Source organism: Scyliorhinus canicula, chromosome 8, assembly GCF_902713615.1.
Source record: "Scyliorhinus canicula chromosome 8, sScyCan1.1, whole genome shotgun sequence".
In the NCBI taxonomy this organism is placed as follows: domain Eukaryota; kingdom Metazoa; phylum Chordata; class Chondrichthyes; order Carcharhiniformes; family Scyliorhinidae; genus Scyliorhinus; species Scyliorhinus canicula.
The window spans coordinates 9,739,955-9,764,162 of NC_052153.1; the positions used below are offsets into that span (position 1 = coordinate 9,739,955).

Consider the following 24,208-nt stretch of genomic DNA (forward strand, 5'->3'; position numbering starts at 1 on the left):
GAAGGTTAAAATATCTTCCTCCACCGTCGCCTGCAACTCTGGCTGGTCCGACACCAGCTCCTGCACATCTTTTTCTCTGACTGGTGTGCACCCTTTTGTTGGTGTTTCACCACCGTCAGCCCCCTCTGCCCCCCGCTACCTCTCTCTTGACTTAACTGAAAGTTAGCTGATTGGACAGTGTTATCACCCAAAGAGGAAGAGTGACCTGGCTCCCCTCTATTCAACCTCCTCTAACCAACCTCCTCAGTTGCCTTCAACACCAGTTTTTACATTTCTTTTCTTGTTAAGAAATTGTCGACATACCTGATTCCTGCCCTCGGCCTTGAAATTCACATTGGTGTATCTGATCATCTAATTTTGGCTGGAGCTGTGTGCTGAACTTTTCAAAAACTTTATGTGGATTTCTGCTGTCATCTTTTCTCAACTCCCAGCTGGTAAAACATTTAACCCTTTCTCTCCTGCCAACAAAAGTATGTAGCTAACCTTTTCCTCTTTGTAAACATTTCAAATGCCTTTACGACATCTTCGGCCTCCCTATTCATCGCGGGCTGGAGCTGTGTGTTTATTGCTGGAGTGGCTATTTCGTTTTGTTGCGATCCCGGCTGATGTTACCACTGGGCAGTCAGGTCCCAGAGAGGAACCTTGGCCCAGTAGGCCGTAACGTTTATTTGTTTAGAGATATGGATGAACAGAGTCACAAGACTGCCAATTAACTTCTTAAAAAATTTTAGATTACCCAATTCATTTTTTCCAATTAAGGGGCAATTTAGCATGGCCAATCCACCTACTCTGCACATTTTTTTGGGTTGTGGGGGCGAAACCCACGCAGACACGGGGAGAATGTGCAAACTCCACACGGACAGTGACCCAGAGCCGGGATCGAACCCGGGACCTCGGCGCCGTGAGGCAGCTGTGCTAACCACTAGGCCACCATGCTGCCCTGCCAATTAACTTTTTTAACAAAATAATAAAACATTTATTGAATAAGGAAAGATTAACTATAATGCACTTCTCCCTGACTCCCATGACACCTTTACAAATATGAACTGATTTATAAAGATTGCACAAATGACAAAATATCACAAATTCTAATGTTCTCGATAAGTACACAGTCCATGTTAACCAATAGGCAAAATGTGGTCCGATACATCACTGAGACCAAGTGACAGATCCAACCCAAAACAACTTCTGCAGATTTCTCATCAAATCCCCCATATGCTCGTCACAATGTGCGCCCACCTGATCTCACTCGGACTCTGGCTTTCACATGGCAGTTTCCAAACGCCACTCTTGAGGAACACACTTCGAAAACTTCCCACATACAAGGCTTTCTCTCTGATGCCTTCATCAAGGATCCACATCCAGGATTTCGACCTCTCCTTTCAGTATTCCGTCTTGGATGTCCACGTGCTTTCAAGCTTCCAGGAAATCTTTCAGATACCCAGCCATGCCAACAGAACACTACTTCTTCACAGGCTGTACGAAGGTGTCACCAACCCTAACATCTGATTACTTCAGATATCTGCCTTCTCACTAGCTGACCTCTCCAGGTCTGTACTTTCCAGCTCTGTCTTTAATCGGGAGTATCTCTCAGCTCCTTTCTTTAACTTCAGTGAACAGTACCTTGTTAAGATTCCAATTCTTTGTCCCTTTGACTTCAGCCTTCCCGAGCTGTAACTAGCATCTTGATTAAAAAGGAAGCTATTATTCTGTCTGCCTGTAATAAAACACAGTGAAGTACATTACTTGTTCTCACGCTCACATCCCTGTCCTCGGCCTGCCACAGTGTTCCAGTGAAGCCCAACGCAAGCTTGAGGCACAGAACCTCATCTTCCGATTAACCACTTTGCAATCTTCTGGACTCAACATTGAATTCAACAACCTCAGGCCATGAATCCTGTCCCCCATTTTGAATTCTCTGCCCCAAGCGCCAGTCCGTATCCCTTTCTCATTTTGTTTTCTTTCAGTCAGCATTGACGATTTTTCTGCTACTAACACCTCCTCTGTATCTTTAATAACACCATCACCAGTCCCTTTGCCTTGTGTTCTATGACATCTTTGTCATTTAATCTCCCTTTGTCATTTAATCTCCGACTTTCCAATTTTCTCCACCAGCCCCCCTCCCCTTTTCCATCAGGATAAAACCCATCACATTCCTCCTTATCATCAGTTCGGAAGAAGGGTCAATCATAGAGGTGGTGGCATGGTAACAGAGTGGTTAACACTGCTGCCTCTTGGCGCCTGGGACCTGGGTTCGATTCCCCGCTGGGTCACTGTCTGCGCGGAGTCTGCACTTTCTCCCCGTGTCTGCGTGGGTTTCCTCCGGGTGCTCCGGTTTCCTCCCGCAAGTCCCGAAAGACGTGCTTGTCAGGTGAACTTGACATTCTGAATTCTCCCTCAGTGTACCCGAACAGGCACCGGAATGTGGCAACTAGGGGCTTTTCACAGTAACTTCATCGCAGTGTTAATGTAAGCCTATTTGGTGACAATAAAAATTATTATTATATTTGTGCTTGACTGCTTTTCCATTGCGTGTGGATAATGAACCATTCCCCCACTACAAAACCCTCACTCGGTACTCCTGCAAACCTCACAGTGAGGAGGTAGGTGGCAGTATGAGCGCTTCTATTGAAGTCTCTGCCCCATCTTGTGTCCACTGGAGATGGTGAAGAGTTTGTGTATTCAGTGGGCTGGTCTCCCCCCTCCAGTGAATCCCGGTGACATCAGTTCCTTCAGTGGGAGCCTGGGCGGAGTTTATTTTGCAAAAAAAAAGTATTAGCTCAGCAACAGAGTGAGTAGCATTAAAAAGACAGAGCGGGGGGGAAGCATAAAGTAGATTTCTTTGCAGAGAGGAGAGGGTGAAAAGCATGAGTACAAACTCCAGCGTGTCGAGCATGCAGCGGATGGTGGAGCAGCTGAAGTTTGAGGCAGGAATCGAGAGGATGAAGGTGGGTGAATGAAGCGCGGGGATACAAAATTGCTACATTTTGTATCGAGAACGCGAGCGTTCCATTCCCGGGGAGGGAAAGAAATTGCAACAAATGTATCCGTTTCCCCCCCAGGTTACACCCTGGGGGAAGAATGGATCTCAAGTGTTGCAAAAGTTACATTGTGCATCTTTAGTTTGAGACACATTTCTCTCCCTCCAACAGACGCCACACGCGGCTTTTGCTAACATGGGTGTAAAAAGTTATTTCTTTTAATTTTTCAAAAGAAAGTTGTACCCAAAACAGAACCGTGCAACCTGGGGTACTTTGCATTCCTCAAACTGGGCACTTTGCATTCCCCCCAAACTGCAGGTTTGACTGAGGCTCGGGGCACCCCTGCCTCCTCCCACTCCACTGCCAACGGCCAGACAGTTAAACATACCGGAGCTTGGTGCCAAGAAAGAGTTGCATTTCTGTAGCGCCTCCCCATGCCCCAGGGTGCCCCAAAGCGTGTGAAATAGACGCTGGGAAATGCCCAGCAGTCCGGCAACATCGCTGGTGGAACTCCGAAACGCAGGCGATAGGGACAGACGAATTGGGAGCAGGAGATGGCCATTTGGCCCCTCGAGCGTGCCCCCGTCATTCCGCAAGCTGATTGTGGCCTCAACTCTACTTCACCGCCTTGCCCCAATATCGTTTGGCTCGATTGTTAGTCAAGAATCTAACAGTGCGGAGTTTGTACGTTCTCCCCGTGTGTGCGTGGGTTTCCTCCGGGGTGCTCCGGTTCCCTCCCACAGTCCAAAGATGTGCAGGTTAGGTGGGGCTATGGAGATAAGGTGGGGGAGTGGGTCTAGGTAACGCTTCTTCCAGAGTGTCATTGCAGACTTGATGGGCTGAATGGCCTCCTTCTGCGCTGTAGGGATTTTGAGAATCTATCTACTTTACAAATATTCTTTTTTTTCCCCTTTTTAAAAAATAAATTTAGAGTACCTAATTATTTCTTTCCCACGAAGGGGCAATTTAGCGTAGCCAATCCACCCAGCCTGCACAATTTTGGGTTGTGGGGGTGAGCCCACAGAGACACGGTGCGAATGTGCAAACTCCACATGGACAGTGACCCGGGGCCAGGATCGAATCCGGATCCTCAGCGCCGTAGGCAGCAGTGCTAACCACTGCGCCACCATGCCGCCCTGCCGTACAAATATTCAACGATCCGACCCTGCCTTCACCACTCTCCCGGGGTACAGCGTTCCAAAGATTTACAAATCTCCGAGAGAAAATTATTCTCATCTCCGTCTTAATCGAAAGCCCACTTCATCCTTATTTTTAAACTTGTGCACCCCTAATCGAGTCTCTTTTGCAAAACGCAATATCTTGTGTTTTATCGGATACAGGGAGAATAGCTCCTATTTTTATCGCAATGACTGTTCACAGCAATCCTTCCTTTGAGCCTGAGGTTGGTGAATTGATCCAGTCCAGACTTTGTGTGAGATCTCCGATGGTGTTTGTTGCACAGTATTCGGGGAGCTCTGCATTGTCGGCGGTGCCGTGAGGTGGGGTCGGTCGCAACTTTTTCAACATTTAATTTCTTCCACTTTGCACCTTTTTGTAAATTTGAACTGATGTAATGTTGCCAGTGTCCTAATGTCGTTCGCCCCCCTCCCCCACCCATCTCAACCTGCTGACTTGAAATTGACTTTCAACCTGGCGAAGCCTTGATTTTAAAAATTCTCTTCCTTATTTTGAAACCTGCTCCATGGCCTCTGATTCCGCCTCAGTTGGAATATTGTGTTCCGATCTGAGCGCCCAACTTTGTATTTGTTTTATTGTCACGTATACCGAGGTACAGCGAAAAGCATTGTTCCGCATACAGTCCCGATACGTGAAAATAAACATGGGGCATGCATAAATACACAATGTCAATACATAGACACAAGCATCGGGTGAAGCATACAGTTGTGTAGTGCTACTCAGTAGAGAAGATGTGTGAGGAGATCAGTTCAGTCCATAAGAGGGTCATTCAGGAGTCTGGTAACAGTGGATTGGGAGAGGATGCAGAAAAGCTTCACAAGAATGATTCCAGAGGTGAGAAATTAGTTCTGTAGATAGATTGGAGGAATATAGAATCCCTACAGGGCAGAAGGAGGCCACTTGGCCCATCGAGTCTGCACCGCCCTCCAAAAGAGCACCCTACCTAGGCCCACTTTCTGCTCCACCCCACTCCACCCTTTCCCCGTTACCTAAACTGGACATCCTTGGGCACTTAAGGGCAATTTAGCATGGCCGATCCACCTATCCTGCACATCTTTGGACTGTGGGAGGAAACGCGGAGCAACCCGGAGGAAACCCACGCGGACACGGGGAGAAGTTAGGACTGTTTTCCTTTGAGAAGTGAAGGTTGAGAGGAGATTTTCTGGAGGTGTCACAAATAAGGAGTTAGTCTGGACAGCGCAGAGAGAGAGAAGGGCTTCCCATTGGCGGAGGGTTTGAGACCCAGAGGGCACGGATTTGGGGTAACTGGTGAAAGAAGCAGTGGTGACTCGAGGAGAAACCTTTCCACCCAGCGCGGGGTTGAGGTTTGGAATGCACCGCCTGAGAGTGTGGTGGAGGCAGGATCAATCGAGACTTTCAGGAAGGGATTGGATCATTATCTGAAAAGGAAGAATGCACAGGGCTGCTGGAAAAATGCAGAGGATTGGCATGAGGTGAATTGTGCCAGCAGCGGGCCAGCATCGACCTGATGGGCCGAAAGGCCTCCGCCTGTGCTGCAACTATTCTACGATTCTCCGCTCTCCCTTACCTGTGTAATCTTCCACAACTCGCGGGTTTCTGTGCTCCAGTAATCCTGAACTCTTTTATAAAAGCCCAGTTATCCTCGTTCTGCCATTGGCAGCCAGGCCAAAAGCTGCCCTGGGCCCCAAGACCACTCCAGGTCTCCTACTCCCCCGTCCCGCTCCACGTCCTCCTCCTTTAAGATGCTCCTTAGCATTTGCCTCTTTGGCCAAGCAATAAACAGAAAATATTGCAGAATCTCATCCCGCCATGCAGCGACCATGGGGGGGGGGGGGGGGGGGGGAAGCAGAGATAAAGTCTCCGCCCCGATCCTTCATCAGAACTGAGGGACGGTATAAACGGAATCGGGATTGAGCAAATGGAAGGGGTCGAGGAAGAACACTTTGCTCCCACTCTGACCATTCTGTCTTTGGCCTGCTCCAGTGTTAGAGTGAAACACGAGGGACAGCATTTTGTCTTTCAACTCCTCACTCAGCATCTTTCAGGACTTGTGTATCAAGCTGGAGGCAGAGATTACATGTGTGTGTTTCCTTGCTGTGTCAGTCTTGTCTTGTTTCTTTCTTTATCCCTTCATGTTGCATTCAGTCGCTTGCTATTGTAGCCATTTGCCTCACTTGGACCCATCTTTTGTTCCTTTATCATATCCATTACCCCTCTCTTTGGCTGTTGCATCATGTTGTCATTTAATCTCCGCTGCCCTATCGCAAAGCTTTCCTCTCGCCCTTCCTGGCCCCGCTTTAATCTCCGCTGTCCTATTGCAAACTTCCCTTTTGTCCTTCCTGGCCTCTCGCCCTTCCAGCTCAAAACATTTTAATCTTTCTTCAGTTCCATTCAAAGGTCACCTCGACCTCCAGCGTTAACCCTGTCTCCCTCTGCTACCTGACAAAGAACATATAGAACAGTACAGCACAGAACAGGCCCTTCGGCCCTCGATGTTGTGCCGAGCATTGTCCGAAACCAAGATCAAGCTATCCCACTCCCTGTCATTCTGGTGTGCTCCATGTTCCTATCCAATAACCGCTTGAAAGTTCCTAAAGTGTCTGACTCCACTATCACAGCAGGCAGTCCATTCCACACCCTAACCACTCTCGGACATCCCTCCTATATCTCCCACCCTGAATCTTATAGTTATGCCCCCTTGTAACAGCTACATCCACTCAAGGAAATAGTCTCTGAACGTCCACTGTATCTATCCCCCTCATCATCTTATAAACCTCTATTCAGTCGCCTCTCATCCTCCGCTCCAATGAGAAAAGCCCTAGCTCCCTCAACCTTTCCTCATAAGATCTATCCTGCAAACCAGGCAGCATCCTGGTAAATCTCCTTTGCGCCCTTTCCAAAGCTTCCGCATCCTTCCTATAATGAGGTGACCAGAACTGCACAGAATACTCCAAATGTGGTCTCACCAGGGTCATGTATAGTTGCAGCATAAACCCGCGGCTCTTAAACTCAAGCCCCCTGTTAATAAACGCTAACACACTATAGGCCTTCTTCACGACTCTATCCACTTGAGTGGTAACCTTCAGAGATCTGTGGACATGAACCCCAAGATCTCTCTGTTCCTCCACATTCCTCAGAACTCTGCCGTTGACCCTGTAATCCGCATTCAAATTTTTTCTCCCAAAATGAATCACCTCGCACTTATCAGGGTTAAACTCCATCTGCCATTTTTCAGCCCAGCTCTGCATCCTATCAATGTCTCTTTGCAGCCTACAACAGCCCTCCACCTCCTCCACTACTCCATCAATCTTGATGTCATCAGCAAATTTACTGACCCACCCTTCAACCCCCTCCCCCAAGTCATTGATAAAAATCACAAATAGCAGAGGACCCAGCACTGATCCCTGTGGTACACCGCTGGTAACTGGGCTCCAGTCTGAAAATTTTCCATCCACCACCACCCTCTGCTATGTGATAGCCAGTTACTTATCCAATTGGCCAAATTTCCCTCTATCCCAAACCTCCTTACTTTCTTTATGAGCCGATCATGGGGAAGCTTATCAAACGCCTTACTAAAATTCATGTATACGACATCAACTGCTCTACTTTCATCTGCATGCTTAGTTACCTCCTCAAAGAATTCAATCAAATTTGTGAGGCAAGACTTACCCTTCACGAATCCATGTTGACTATCCCGGATTAAGCTGCATCTTTCCAAATGGTTATAAATCCTATGCTTCAGGACCTTTTCCATTAACTTACCGACCACCGAAAAAGACTAACCGGCCACAAATTACCAGGGTCATTCCTATTCCCTTTCTTGAACAGAGGAACAACATTCGCCACTCTCCAGTCCTCTGGCACTATCCCCGTGGACAGTGAGGACCCAAAGATCAAAGCCAAAGGCTCTGCAATCTCGTCCCTTGCCTCCCAAAGAATCCAAGGATATATCCCATCCGGCCCAGGGGACTTGTCGCACTCAAGGTTTTTCAAATTTGCTAATACATCCTCCCTCAGAACATCTACCTCCTCCAGCCTACCCGCCTGTATCACACTCTCATCCTCAAAAACATGGCGCCTCTCCTTGGTGAACACTGAAGAAAAGTATTCATTCAACGCCTCTCCTATCTCCTCGGACTCCATGCACAAGTTCCCACTACTGTCCTTGACTGGCCCTACCCTCACCCTGGTCATTCTTTTATTTCTCACATAAGAGTAAAAAGCCTTGGGGTTCTCCTTGATCCAACCCGCCAAGGACTTCTCATGCCCCCTCCTAGCTCTCCTAAGCCCTTTTTTTTTTTTTAGCTCATTCCTTGTTACCTTGTAGCCCTTAAGCGACCCAACTGAACCTTGTTTTCTCATCCTTACATACGCTTCCTTTTTCCTCTTGACAAGACATACAACCTCTTTTGTGAACCATGGTTCCCTCACATGACCATTTCTTCCCTGCCTGACAGGGACATACCTGTCAAGGACACGCAGTATTTGTTCCTTGAACAAGCTCCACTTTTCATTTGTGCCTTTTCTGTTCCCATCTTATGCTCCATAATTCTTGCCTAATCACATCATAATTACCCCTCCCCCAATTATAAACCTTGCCCTGCGTTTGGCCCTATCCCTCTCCATTGCAATAGTGAAAGACACCGACACTATCTCCAAAGTGCTCTCCCACAAACAAATCTAACACTTGGCCCGGTTCATTACCCAGTACCAAATCCAATGTGGCCCCCCCTCTTGTTGGCCTATCCACATATTGTGTCAGGAAACCCTCCTGCACACACTGTACAAAAACTGCCCCATCCGAACTGTTTGACCGTTAGAGGTTCCAATCAATATTTGGAAAGTTAAAGTCACCCATGACAACTACCCTGAGACCTCCACACCTATCCATAATCTGCTTTGCAATTTCTTCCTCCACTATTTGGCGGTCTATAGAAAACTCCTAACAATGTGACCGCTCCTTTCTATTTCTAACTTCAGCCCATATTACCTCAGTAGGCAGATCCCCTTCAAACTGCCTTTGTGCAGCTGTTAAACTATCCTTGATTAACAATGCTACTCCTCCACCTCTTTTACCACCTTCCCTACTCTTACTGAAACATCCATACCCCGGAACTTCCAACAACCATTCCTGTCCCTGTTCTAATCATGTCTCCGTAATGGCCACAACATCGTAGGCCCAAGTACCAATCCACGCTCCAAGTTCACCTACCTTTTCTGGATGCTCCTTGCATTGAAGTAGACACACTTCAACCCACCTCTCTGTCTGCCGGTACACTCCTGCGACCTTGATACCCTCCTCAGTACCTCACTACTCTCAACACTGGCTTCTGGACTACAGCTCGTTTTCCCATCCCCCTGACAAATTAGTTTAAACCCCCCTGAAGAGCCGGAGCAAATTTCCCTCCCAGGATATTGGTGCCCCTCTGGTTCAGGTGCAAACCGTCCTGTCTGTACAGGTCCCACCTTCCCCAGAATGTGCTCCAATTATCCACGTACCTGAAACCCTCCCTCCTACACCATCCCTGCAGCCATGTGTTTATCTGCACTCTCTCCCTGTTCCTCACCTCACTAGCACGTGGCACCGGCAACAAACCAGAGATGACAACATGGTTTGTCCTGGCTCTCAGCTTCCACCCTAGCTCCCTAAATTCCTGTTGTAAATCCCCGTCCCTTCTCTTACCTATGTCGTTGGTACCGATGTGCACCACGACTTGTGACTGTTCCCCCTCCCCCTTAAGGATTCTGAAAACACGGTTCGAGACGCCATGGACCCTGGCACCCGGGAGGCAACATACCATCCGTGAGTCTCTTTCGCTGCCACAGAACCGTCTATCTGTCCCTCTAACTATCAAGTCCCCAATAACTATTGCTCTCCTGCTCTCCCTCCTTCCCTTCTGAGCCACAGGGACGGACTCAGTGCTGGAGATCCGTTCACCGTGACTTACCCCTGGTAGGACGTCCCCCTCAACAGTATCCAAAACGGTATACTTGTTACTGAGGGGACCGACCACAGGGGATCCCTGCACTGACTGCTTCCTCCCAGCCCTCTCACCGTCACCCATCTATCTACATACTTCGGAGTAACTACATCCCTGAAGTTACTATCTGTGACCACCTCTGCCTCCTGAATGATCCGAAGTTCATCCAGCTCCAGCTCCAATTCCCTAACGCGGTTTCTGAGGAGCTGGAGATGGGTGCACTTCCCACAGGTGAAATCAGCAGGGACACCGACGGCGTCCCTCACCTCAAACATTCTGCAGGAGGAACACTGCACTGCCTTCCCCTCTAGATAACTTGCGGATAAAAGAAAAGAAGGAAAGAGCTGACCTGATATTCACTCACCCCCTTGGGTTAAAGGAGGTGGAAGGGTGGGGGACACTACAAGTATAGTGTCTCGGGTTTAGCAACCTCCCAACTTAAATACAGGTAAAAATACAACACTTAAGCACCTACCTGAATCCAAAGCTGTACTCCGGCTCCCTCCCTCCCTCTGACCTGCTGCTAATTTCCATTTTCCATTTCCGATTTCCACAATCTGCAGTTTTTGTTGTTTTAAAAGAAAGACCAAATGGGGAACTCTGTGATAGGGAGGAGGGAAGGTGGAACAATTATTATTTTTTTTGTTCCTTCTTGTGCCGGCTAGGCCAGTACTTCTCTTGCCATCAAAAGGTGGTAGTGAGTCGCTGCCTCGAATCACCGCAGTCCATGAAATGGCAAAAGGTTTTGTGGTAATGGGCAACAAAACAAAAGATGCGGCCAGATGAGGTGTGACTGGCTGGATAGCATGTTTCTGACAGCTACACGAAGGGCTAAAGAAAGAAACAAGGCAACATTGGCCTAGTAGATAAACACACCTGTAGATGAAGATGGAGGCAGAGATTATAATCTACCATTGCTGAACTCCCATGTTAACTCCAGAAAGCTGTAAGATTGTCGAGTCGAAAGGCTGAGGTACTGTTTCATTGGAACGTTGCAGCAGGTCAAGGACAGAAAGGTCAGCAGGGTAGCATGGTGGTTAGCATAAATGCTTCACAGCGCCAGGGTCCCAGGTTCGATTCCCGGCTGGGTCACTGTCTGTGTGGAGTCTGCACGTCCTCCCCGTGTATGCGTGGGTTTCCTCCGGGTGCTCCGGTTTCCTCCCACAGTCCAAAGATGTGCGGGTTAGGTGGATTGGCCATGATAAATTGCCCGTAGTGTCCGAATAAAAGTAAGGTTAAGGGGGGGGGGGTTGTTGGGTTACGGGTATAGGGTGGATATGTGGGTTGAGTAGGGTGATCATGGCTCGGCACAACATTGAGGGCCGAAGGGCCTGTTCTGTGCTGTACTGTTCTATGTTCTATGTCAGAGAGGGGGCTGGGTGAGAAAATGCAAATAACAGGAAACTCGGGGTGGTAAAGCTTTTTTGTCACTTGTGCAACACTTCCCAATATGGCTCGTGGTCAGATTTATCATGATGGGCAGCACGGTGGCGCAGTGGGTTAGCACTGCTGCCTCATGGCGCCGAGGTCCCAGGTTCGATCCCGGCCCCGGGTCACTGTCCGTGTGGAGTTTGCACATTCTCCCAGTGTCTGCGTGGGTTTCACCCCCACAACCCAAAGATGTGCTGGGTAGGTGGATTGGCCATGCTAAATTTCCCCTTAATTGGAAAAAATGAATTGGGTACGCTAAATTTATATTATAAAAAAAAGATTTATCATGATGCTTCTACGAAGCTGCTCAGGACATTTTACTGTGTTACAGGTACTGTATAAATGCAAGTTGTTGTTGTTGGAAGGCATGTTTGCAGGGAGCCCCGGGCAGGACACAGACCGTCCTCCCCAAACTTTCTGGAGCTTAGAATTACCATTGCACTGGATTTGCACTCGGCATTATCCCATTCTGATTGACTCTGTCAATCCCCCCTTGTGAGTTTACATTCTGGGTTGATTCAGAGTCAGACTACCTTTGTGAGTTTCGATGGAAGGTGGTTGAGCTGAATTGTTAGCTCTTGTTTCTCTTCTCTTCGGATGGTGCCTGACCTGTGAATATTTCCAGCATTTTCTGGTTACACCGACACCAGGCACAATGCTACTCCCGTTGTGTAAAATGCAGGGGGCCTCACGGTAGCATGGTGGTTAGCATCAATGCTTCACAGCTCCAGGGTCCCAGGTTCGATTCCCGGCTGGGTCACTGTCTGTGTGGAGTCTGCACGTCCTCCCCGTGTGTGCGTGGGTTTCCTCCGGGTGCTCCGGTTTCCTCCCACAGTCCAAAGATGTGCGGGTTAGGTGGATTGGCCATGCTTAATTGCCCGTAGTGTAAGGTTAATGGGGGGATTGTTGGGTTACGGGTATACGGGTTACGTGGGTTTAAGTAGGGTGATCATTGCTCGGCACAACGAGGGCCGAAGGGCCTGTTCTGTGCTGTACTGTTCTATGTTCTATGTACGTACAGCAAGTGAAAATAACCCAGAGCGACAGCAAGTACACGTCTGCTTGTGGTTTTATTGGGGTATAATAATAATCTTTATTGTTACAAGTAGGCTTACAGTAACACTGCAATGAAGTTACTGTGAAAATCCCCTCGTTGCCACACTCCAGCGTCTGTTTGGGTACACTGAGGGAGAATTCAGAATGTCCAAATCACCTAACAGCACGTCTTTCAGGACTTGTGGGAGGAAACCGGAGCACCCGGAGGAAACCCACGCACACACGGGGAGAACGTGCAGACTCCGCACAGACAGTTTTATTCCGTGGACATGAATGTGTAGGTTTGCGATTATAGGGATACGGTGGCGGAGTGGCCCTAGGTAGGGTGCTTTTTCAGATATTTCCTTCAAGTGGCCTCTGCTAATACTGAGTCAGGTCCCTGGCGCTGTACGGCAACGGTGCTAACCACTGTGCTACAGTGCCACGGCAAATGTGGGACGTGTGTTAATTTGTCCAGAACTTTTAAGAATTTGAAATGGTTTCATGCTTTTCCATCTTGAAGTTGCGTTGTAACGGATGAAAGATAATTCAACCAGGTTAGTCAATCTATGGTGTCTATAACTGACAGGCGAGGCTCCCATGATGCGATGGGGCAAATTGACTGCCAAATTCAGATACTTTCTTGACAGAGAGCAACATAATGGATTCTCTTTACAGCTTCCTGTCTCCGGTTTGTCCAAACTCTACTGTATCTTCAACAGTGGCTTGCATGCGCAAGTGTCTCAACACCCAGGGGCTCAAAAAAAAACACCCCAGAAACTCCATCTGGTGGAGAAGAGATGATCTTTTCTGTGCCGTGATGTAAAGAAATTTCTTTGGGAGGAAATATGTGGCGGGTGTAATTTCCACCACAGATTGAACATGGTAATGCTTCAGGGGAGAACGTTGGGACACTTTTCAGGGTTAAAGGTACAATATAATGCAAGTTGTTGCTGTCACCCCTTAGATTAGGGCAGGGCTTCCAAAACAGCAGGCCCTGACCCCCCAGGGGGGGGATACGAGATGAGAATTTGGGGTCGTGAGCTCCGGGGGCGGGGGCTGCCGTGACGCTCGGACTGATTCCTGACATCTCCGAGGACCCTTTCAAATTCATGGGGCCTTTTTTCCCCGTGGGTGGGCGTGGCCTATTGAACAGCCCTCTGGGGCCAGATTGCTGCTGCAAACTAAATCCCCTAAGAAAGTAGGAGCTCTTTTATAGATTTCCCCCCCCCCCCCCTCCCCCCAAACGCTCCTCTCCTATTTTAGCCAACCCCCTCCCCCACACTCGCCCAGTGAAGCTTCACATCCCCCCCACTCCCATTCAACAGCTGGAGCTTCCAAGCGTGTGTCCCCCCCCCCCCCCCACTCCATCAAATCAATAGCCCTCGTAATCCCTGAATTTTCACTTCGGGGTCACATATAATCTGTGACATTAAAATGAGATCAATCCAGGTAAAAGTTGGGAAGCAGTGGAAGCAGAAATTATAAACTGTTCCCCTTCCGAAGGGGGTTGCAGGAAATTTTTTTATATACATCTTCCTCACTCCTGCTGAACAAATATATATTTATAGTGCTTAAGATTTGAGAATTGTCCCACAATGATTTCCACCATATAGAGCATTCTTTAGTTCCAATTTATAGCGTTCAACAGCAATTGAAATGAACAAATACAATAATAATCTTTATTAGTGTCACAAGTAGGCTTACATTAACACCGCAATGAGGTTACTGTGAAACTCCCCTCGTCACCACATTCCGGGTACACTGAGGGAGAATTCAGAATGTCCAATTCACCTAACCAGCACATCTTTCGGGATGTGTGGGAGGAAACCGGAGTACCCGGAGGAAACCCACGCAGACACGGGGAGAACGTGCAGACTCCCCACAGACAGTGACCCAAGCTGAGAATCGAACCCGGGACCCTGGTGCTGTGATGCAACAGTGCTAACAAATGTGCTACCGTGCCACCCATATTGAGCAGGAATTACCGACCACCCTGTCGCGTGCTTTTCGGCAGGTGAGGTGGCCCGCCAACAGGATCGTCACCGAGAAACCCATGCGCCGGCGTGGGACTGGAATTTACTGCCGGCGTGAACAGCCGGTAAATCCCGCCCGTTACACGGCTTTTCAAGAGTCTGCACAGTTTGAAAGTTCGAGTAAATCAAATTTAATTGATGCAGGTTTGTGTCTGGGGACCCTGGGCTCTCTTATGGCTTCAAATATTTGTGTTCTCCTGTTGACGTGGTAGTTCTAGTCTCTAATTTAAAAATGTTTCCCGCAATATTACCATTTCCTCCCCTTTCGGGGAGAAAATGTTTTTCGGAAGTTAGCTCAGGGGATTCCCCAGGAATGTGACAATATTTTTAGCCAGTCACCACAGATTTTTTTTCCCTCTTACTGAAAGCGGTAAAAGACTCATTTTGATTCTCAGTAAAAACGAGAGTCTTCAATCTGGAGCAGTGTTTTTCAAACTTTTTTTCCGAGGACCCATTTTTACCAACCGGCCGATCTTTGCGACCCACCATTTTCTTTTACCTTTAATGCGAGAGGTGAGCCTGCTTTGTCCTCACGATCTCACTCCAATCAGGTTCACAGGTGGAGAGGGATACACACCTATCGGGTGCAGGATTCAGCCGGTTTCTTTCTGCCATCTTCACCTTTGTGAGAATGGAAAATCCAACCTTGCACATGTAGATCATTGTGAAGAACAAGAGCAACAAAATGCTTATTTTACTCAGCTCCGGATACTCCTCGGAGACACTACTCCAGAATGCTGACAGGTTCATTGAACTGTGCCATGTTTTTAATGTGTTGTCAAAGCTGAGGCGCAGATGTTCAGTCAGCTTCATTTGGAGTCAGGCTTGCCAGTCCATTGACATTCCAGGACCGCATGCGCACTGATGAGCGGGCATGCATGCGCAGTCTGCCTGCATTTTTTTAGCCGGTCGCAGCCGCCATTATTAAAGCCGCTCGCAGCCGGCATTGTTAAAAGCCTGGTGTTGTGCGTGAATTCCCGCGATCGGGAACGCCACAATGGTTGGCTCCGGGACCCTCCCGACACCCGTCTGCGACCCACCCGAGGGCAGCGACCTCCACTTTGAAAATGCCTGATCTAGAGAGAGACTCCCTTGGTCTAACAATCCTTGCCATGTGCAGCTCCCTATTAAATATAGAATTCTAACTATTCTGCTTCATGGGAATGCGGGATTGATCTATGAGGAGAAATTATAGACCATAAGATTTTGGAGTGGAAGTTGTCCATTCAGCCCATTGGGTCTGCTGCGCCATTCAGTGAGATCATAACTGATTTGATCTGATGATCTTCAACTCCACTTTCCCGCCTTATTCGCATAACCCTTGGTTCCCTTACTGATTGAGGTAACTGGGTCTGTATTCTGTCGAGTTTAGAAGAATGAGAGGCAACCTCATTGTTACCCTGAGACTGTGCCCACAAGTGGGGAGTCTAGAACCAGGGGCCAGGTCTCGGAATAAGAGGTAGGTCACTAGAGGGGTGGCACAGTGGCTAGCACTGCTGTCTCTCAGCGCCATGGTCCCGAGTTCAGTTCCAGCCTTGGGTGACCCTGTGTGGAGTTTGTATGTTCTCCCCCTGTGTGCGTGGGTTTCGTCCTGGTGCTCCCGCTTCCTCCCATAGTTCAAAGGCGTGCAGGGTAGGTGGGTTGGGCATGCTAAAATTGCCCCTTAGTGCCCAAGATTAGGTGGGGATAAGGTGGGGGCTTGGGCCTAGGTATGGTGCTCTTTCAGAGGTGTGGACTCGATGGGCCAAATGGCCTCCTTCTGCACTGTAGGGACTCTACGATTAGGGATAAGAAGAGGAGGAAACTGCTCACCCAGAAAGTGATGTAGAGGCTCAGTCATTGAGTGTGTTCAAGTCCGAGATGGATAGATTTCGAGATACTAAAAATATGTGTAGGGAAAATGGCGCTGAGGTTGAAGAAGAGCCATGATCGAGCTGAATGACGGGACATGTTTGAGGGGCTAGATGGCGTACTCCTGTCAAACTCCACAGACTAACCACCCTCCAGAGAAACTTTCTTCTCACAGGTCTTAATGTCTCACTCTTATTCTTAAACTGTGTCCCTAATTCTAGTCTCTTCCATCAGAGGAAACTCCTTGTGGCATTATTTACGCGGTCAAGTCCCCCCAGGATCTCTTGCGTGTTCCAATCCGATCACCTCCTTCTGAACTGCAATGGGCAGAGGCCCAACCTTTCTTTGTAAGATATGCCCATCATGCATGGAATGAGTTGAATCTGAACTGCTTCAAACGCAATTATATCCTTTTCCAAATAAGCGCACCAAAGCTGTACACTGTATTCTTCCAGATGTGGATTCTCTAAGGCAGTAAAACTCCTGTACATTTTATATTTCATTTCCCTTGCATTAAACACCAACATTCCATTTGCCTTCCTAATCACTGCCAACTTTGTGGTTCATGCACCAGAGCGCCCAGATCCCTCTGCACCGCCGAGTTGTCCACTCTATCCCTGTAACCCTACCTAACCTTTTGGACACTAAGGGGCAATTTTAGCATGGCCACTCCACCTAATGTTTGGACTGTTGGTATCTTAGACTTCAATGGGTTAAGAGCAAGAAAGATGAAGATAACTCATTAGACTGTGCAAAGAAAACCGAGAAAAAATGTTCTGTTATAGAGTTGCCGTTATGCTCTACTCATTGCAGTTCAGAGGAATCAGAGTTCGTTCAATTGGAAGATGTAAGATTCTGAGGGTGCTCGACAGGATATTTCCCCTCGTGTGGGAGTCTGGAACCAGGGGACACAGTTTGAAATAAGGGCTCGCCCGTTTCATTCAGTACGAAGAAGATTTTCTTCTCTGGGGATGGTTAATCTTTGGAATTCCTGGGCAGCACGGTGGCGCAGTGGGTTAGCCCTGCTGCCTCACAGCGCCGAGGTCCCAGGTTCGATCCCGGCTCTGGGTCACTGTCCGTGTGGGGTTTGCACTTTCTCCTCGTATTTGCGTGGGTTTTGCCTCCACAACCCAAAAATGTGCAGGGTAGGTGGATTGGCCATGCTAAATTGCCCCTTAAAAAACAATCTTTGGAATTCTGTACTCCAGCGCGCAGTGGAGGCTGGGTTGTTGAGTATACTTGAGGTTGAGTTGGACAGATTTTTGATTGACGAGTAAGGTGAGGATTCTGGGGGGCCAGTGCAGGAAAGTAGAATTGGGGCCACAAAGCGATCGGCCATGATCTTATTGAATGGTGGAACAGGCCCGAGGGGACGAATGGCTTCCTCCTGCTCCTATTGAATATGTTCAATGTCTACATGTGCGCCCCAGTACTTTTGATGTAACTGCTTCTCAAATTTCGAGCCCCAACCCAGTGTAGAGTCTTTGAGATGATTAAAATTTGCTGGAGTAAATAGCGAAACCTGCTGGGAGCAATGGTGATCAGAGGACAGGGGTTTAAGATTACCGGCACAAGAATCAGAGAAGGCAAGGTGCAGCGAGATGTTTTCGTGTCGCATGCTGCTATGATCTGGAATGTTATGTGTGCTGGAGGCAGAAGGGAATGGAATAAATACTTGCGGAACAATGTGGGGGGAAACTATCTGATGCACAATCAATAACTACTGAAACGAGGATGTAGTCCGAATCGAAGGCTTTAATCAACAAGATGTTTCCCCAGCAGCTCGAGTACAGAAAAGGCAGGCTGCTGGGAAACACGGGCTCTTGTACTCCGCCTCACTGGGCGGAACTACTTTACACTCTGACCAATGAAATACAAACCATTGGGCCAATGAGCAGCGAGCCTTCGCCACCAGTGGTGGCTCAGCACTCCCAGGTACCGTAGTACCTCTAGTCATACTACCACACTATCCGAGGGGAGGGGAATAGGACTAATTTGATAGCTCTTAAATGGGCTGAATGGTCTCCTTCTATGGCTGGATGATCCCAATATTCCTTTTGCCTCATGCCCCCCACCTCCACCGACCCTGACCGCTTGCTCCAGAAAAGATTAGAAGCTGCCAAGTATGTTCTCGAGGCAGTGCACCGTAATCGCTCAGATAATTAGATCAAATTAATAATAATTAGATCAAATTAAATTACTAACGTGTCAGGAACCAGTCGCATTAATTTTAGCTCCTGCCTGTGGAAATCTGCTCGATTTGAGATGGAGCGACTCCCGGTGGATGGACAGACTTGGGCTGGTGACATTTATTTCTGCAATGAGACGGCCACCACACTGTGCCCTGAGGGGATGGTGACCCCTTTTGATACCTCGGCTTTCTAATTGGCCGACTCCCCGAGGTGATTAGTGACCTGGAAATGAGGCTTTCTGGGGCGACGCTGTGATGAATTCGGAGGAGAGCAGCTACCCTGGGAGCACGAGGTTCTGATCCTCGGAGAGATGTCACACCGGGAAAAGTGCGCTTGGCCAAGTTTTCAAATCTTGTACTAACGATACTGGGGCAAAGGGACAGTCTCAAATCTTTCAACAATAATCGGTACTTCGTAGCACCTTAAACTATTAGCTTTTGGCAAATATTTGTAATTTTTTGCCATTTTTTTTTCTGGTTGCCTTCAACAGAATTTTAATGCATATTTCAGCAGGTGCTCAGTTAGTAGAATCATCGACTGACACACCATAGCAAAAGGCCATTTGGCCCATTTAACCTGTGCCAGCTCTTTGAAAGAGCTCACAATAATAATCTTTATTGTCACAAGTAGGCTTGGTTAACACTGCAATGAAGTTACTGTGAAAATCCCCTAGTCGCCACACTCCGGCGCCTGTTCGGGTACACAGAGGGAGAATTCAGAATGTCCAATTCACCTAACCTGCACGTCTTTCGGGACTTGTGGGAAGAAACTGGAGCAGCCGGAGGAAACCCACGCAGACACGGGGAGAACATGCAGACTCCGCACAGACAGTGACCTAAGTCGGGAATCGAACCTGGGACCCTGGCACTGTGAAGCAACAGTGCTGACCACTGTGCTACTGTGCCGGCCACTTAATCCTTTTTCCCCTGTTCCCCTTACCCCTGGAAATCTTCACCCTTCATGCAGAATCTGATTCCACCGCCCTTTCAGTCAATACTGAACAGATCATAACAGCTTGCTGCATACGCAAGAGAGTGGGCAAAGGGAGTTGGGTATTGATGAAGAGGCGGGTGGGGGGGAAAGGGAGAACCTGCAACGGCCAGTCATTTAAGGGGGTAGGGTGCCCAATGTTAAAAGGAGGTTGCTGATGGAGGCGCCCCAACCTTCCGTCTCTTCTTCTGCCCCCCCCCCCCCACCGCACCAAACCCTGCCAGCCTGAAAATTGTGGCTGCGCGGGAAATGCTCCTTGCGTGTTCAGAAATTTGCAATTTAAGGATCTCAAATGGGGTGAGGGCGGATGGGTGGGGCTAAGCCTCGCCTATCCCAGCGTAAAATTGCGGAAAGATTGGTGCTCATGGCAACACGTAGAGGAGGCCGTCCCAGAGATTTTACAGCACAGCACCCCCCCCCCCCCCTCCCTCCCCCCCCCCCCCCCCCCCCCCCCCTGCCTACAAACCTACTGGAGGGGGTGTAAATTCTGCTCCTTAAGTCTGGGTTCTCTGGTTACCAACACCCCTGTTACTGGGTACAGTTCCGCCTTATTTACTTTCATCAAAATCCTTTCAATATCTCTGAATCTAACGTTCTAACGTTCTTGTTAAATTGTCAAATGACCTCCAGTCTCCTCGCCTAACTGAAGTTCCTCAGCCTTAGTATCATTCTTGTCAATCTCTCGTCTGCAGCCTCTCTAAGATCTCGACACCCTTCCTGAAGGGCAGAGTCCCGAAATGATTGCAATACTCCAGCTGGGGTCTACTTGAATTATAAAGATTTAGCATAATGTCCTTGTCACGATAAGCACTCATGCACATAATGAGATACAGACAGGCAGTGACAGACACTCAGTACAGCCAATCAACACACAGGACAGAACACAACCAATCACCAGGCAGAACACTAGAGGGGGTTTTCCCACTATAAAACACACGAGGCATCAACACTCTGCCTCTTTCCACTGGTGACAACTGTAGTGACAGTCAGGGTGTAAATATCAGTTAGCACCTTCTACACGTGGCTCAGAGCTAGTCTGGTCTAGTTAGTTATAGTTAGCACACTTAGATTAGTAGAGTGTCAACCCACAGCAAGCTGTGTGCACTGCTCCAGAAGTTCAATAAAATGTATTGAACTAACGTCTAAGTTTGGTGTCTACTTTACAATACAACTGCATCCAGTTTCAGTCTGTGTTACCCCAGGGTGAATAACACGACAGTCCTTGCTTTATTATACTCTTATGCCCCTGTTTAGAAAGCGAAAAATTGCAGTATGTGGTTTGAATGCACTCCTCAACGTGTCTTTCAGAAGATCTGTGAGCCCCCGCGGGGAGTGGGTACCAGGGATCAGCCTGCTAACCCTAACCCTAACCTTAACCCTGACCCATGTCTATGACTACAGTTGTGCTGCTGGATTAGTAAACCGGACGCCTGGACTAATGATCTGGAGAGATCCCACAATGCAACTTAATTTCTATTCAATTAAGTAGACCTGGAACAGCAAGCTCGTATCAGTAATGGTGACACCGTGAAACTATTGGGTTTTGCAAAAATGGGCAGCGCACGGTAGCACAGTGGTTAGCACCATGGTTTCACAGCGTCAGGGTCCCAGGTGCGATTCCCGGCTTGGGTCACTGTCTGTGCGGAGTCTGCACGTTCTCCCCGTATCTGCGTGGGTTTCCTCCGGGTGCTCCGGTTTCCTCCCACAAGTCCCGAAAGACGTGCTGTTAGGTAATTTGGACATTCTGAATTCTCCCTCAGTGTACCCGAACAGGCGCCGGAATGTGGCGACTAGGGGCTTTTCACAGTAACTGCATTGCAGTGTTAATGTAAGCCTACTTGTGACAATAAAGATTATTATTATTATGAGCCCATCTGGTTGACTAAGGCCCTTGAGAAAGCTGCCGTTGTTATATAGTCTGACCTATACGTGACTCCCGACCCACAGCAAAGCTGTTGACTCTTGACTGCCCCCTACTGTATTCAAGGAAGCAGCCCACCGCCACATCCCCAGGGGTGATTAGGGATGGGCAATAAATGCTGGCCTCGCCAGTGATGCCCACATTCCACAAATGAATATGCGAATAAATTAGAGAATCTAAATTTGAAAACGTGGTTGTGTTTTCTTTTAGAACTTTTTAAACAGCGTACTTTGAAAAAAAAATAAATAGGGAAGAAAAGCATACATCCTGTCACACACACGGAGGCTGACTGGCTGGCTGTCTAACGCAGTGTCTCGTCACCTCACATCACAACCTGCCAAGTCATTTTTAGCACGGCTGTGATAATGTTTCCTTTACCGACCATTAATATTGCACCGAAGTTGTGGCCAAGGAAGATTTGAAATTCCTCTTTCACTTCCTCCGTTATTTAGATATTTGGTTACTTCAGTTAAATAAGATGCTGGTTTAGGAATTAATGTCGTTGAGGAGCGAGGAGGTTTGATCTTAAACACCAACCTGGACCTGCAAACAGAGCAAGACTCGCCAAGGCACATCGCTGCAGCAATTTATCAGACACCAGTTTGACAGCCGGCCACGTAAGGAAATCATTTGAAAGAACAGCCACTTGTGGCGAATAATTTAAGCTCTGCCGCTGTGTCCCAATTCGTTTCCAAGTCCCATTCACCCGTCACTCCTCTCTGCTCACTGACCCTGTGCTGCTTCGAGATCCGGCATCATCTCAGTTTTAAAATGCTCGTGCTTGTTTTCCGATTTCCCCCCCCCCCCCCCCCCCCCTCCCCAGCCCTACAAGCCTCCGAGATCTCTGCGAGCCTCTAATTCTGGGCCACTTGAACATCCCTCAATTTTAACCGCACCTTCCCTGGCAGCAACCCAGCTGGCTAAACCCCTGAGTTATTGCATTCCCTGCTCCTACCTCCTTATGTGGTCCAGTGTCAGACTTTGTTCAATACGCCCCTGTGAGGTGCCTTGCCACTTTTATTATGTTAAGGTGCTATATAAATACAAGTTGTTGTTGTTGTTGGATAGAGTGGGAGGTGCATAAACGCCAGCACGGACCAGTTGGGCCGAATGGCCTGTTTCTGTGCTGTAAATTGTTACCTTCTAAATAAATCTGAGGTAGGGGGTTACAGTTGATGTCTCCAAGGGGAGCCCTGTTCTGAACACATTGGATACGGAAAGATGTCCCACGAACGAGGATTCTACATCCACGAATATTCATATGGTGATCAAGAGTGAAGGGACAATGGGAAAGAAGTCAGAAGTTTAGAGAAGTTAAAGGAACAGGTTGGAAAAATAGCAAGGGCAGGCGTCACGGTGGCGCAGTGGTTAGCACTGCTGTCTCACGGCACCGAGGTCCTAGGTTCGATCCCGGCCCCGGGTCACTGTCCGTGTGGAGTTTGCACATTCTCCCCGTGTCTGCGTGGGTCTCACCCCCACAACCCAAATATGTGCAGAGTAGGTGGATTGGCCATGCTAAATTGCTCCTTAACGGGAAAAAAATAATTGGGTACTCTTAAATTTAGTTTAAAAAATGAAAAACAGCAAGGGCAAATGTAGCGAAGATGTTCAGTTAAAACAAATGAAAATAAGGGAATCGTGGGACTATAACATGTTGAAAAAATACATTAAGTTTATGTGTGTAACTGTGTCCCTCCACTGAAAGATGTACAGGGAAAGGAAGGAGAGCGTACTCTGGATAGGAGCAGTGCCATTTTAATATTAAACACGTTTAAAGCTTTTTGCAGTGTGTTCAGTCTGTGAGACTCCCTTCTAGTTGTCGAGGGCGAGACAGTAAAGATTTGGTACTGTTCTACATGAGCTGGGACCACCTCGGATCCAACCAATCCCCGAACCTTCTCTGCTCGAAGCTGAGCAACTAAGCTGGCAGAAGGGGAAGCTAAGTAAGGCAGCGAGCTCTTCCCCATCAGGGAGTCTCACTCCAGGGTCTGGTCATTGGGAATTGCAAAAGAATCGAGAGAAAATGAATGACCGCTGTTCCACGAACACGATTGGGGTGCGCGGCCTGGGATATGGTCGCCAAGGAACGTGGTCTTTATCGGAATGAATGAAACCAGTGCTGATACCGCGCACCCTGAGAAATTTCCAATTGATAATTTGCCATCTTGGGAGCACAGAAGAGGAGGATACCATTTGGCCCCTCCAGCCTGATCCCGTCTCCATTCAATGAGACCGTGGGTTTTTTGGGGGAAAATATTTTAGTTAAACCTTTATACCCAAAATATGCAAAATACACAAATTACAAACAACAACAGTGAACCAAATAATACCCAAGTTAACCCCCCCCCCCCCCCCCCCCCCCCCCCCCGGACTTCCTCCCTCTCCCTTTAACAGTGACTAATTCGGGCAGCACGGTGGCACAGTGGTTAGCATTGCTGCCTACGGCGCTGAGGACCCGGGTTCGAATCCCGACCCTGGATCACTATCCGTGTGGAGTTTGCACATTCCCTTGTGTCTGTGTGGGTTTCACCCCCACAACCCAGGGTAGGTGGATTGGCCACGCTAAATTGCCCCTTAATTGGAAAAAATAATTGGGTACTCTAAATTTATT

General features: G+C 48.3%; 1 protein-coding gene across 2 annotated transcripts in view; it reads left to right on the plus strand.

The window, feature by feature from the left end:
- The first annotated feature begins 2,653 nt into the window (after positions 1 to 2,653).
- The window catches only part of gng10 (guanine nucleotide binding protein (G protein), gamma 10), a 36,035-nt gene continuing 14,480 nt past the window's right edge, over positions 2,654 to 24,208 (plus strand). Inside the window, exon 1 of one of the 2 annotated variants that reach the window (XR_005461543.1) lies at positions 2,654 to 2,948. Coding sequence is in view for 1 of the 2 variants with exons in the window: in XM_038804149.1 (XP_038660077.1) it covers positions 2,868 to 2,948 (81 nt within the window). In the remaining variant the exon portion in view is untranslated. The remainder of the gene's footprint in view (positions 2,949 to 24,208) is intronic. The other variant, XM_038804149.1, reaches the window with a different exon arrangement.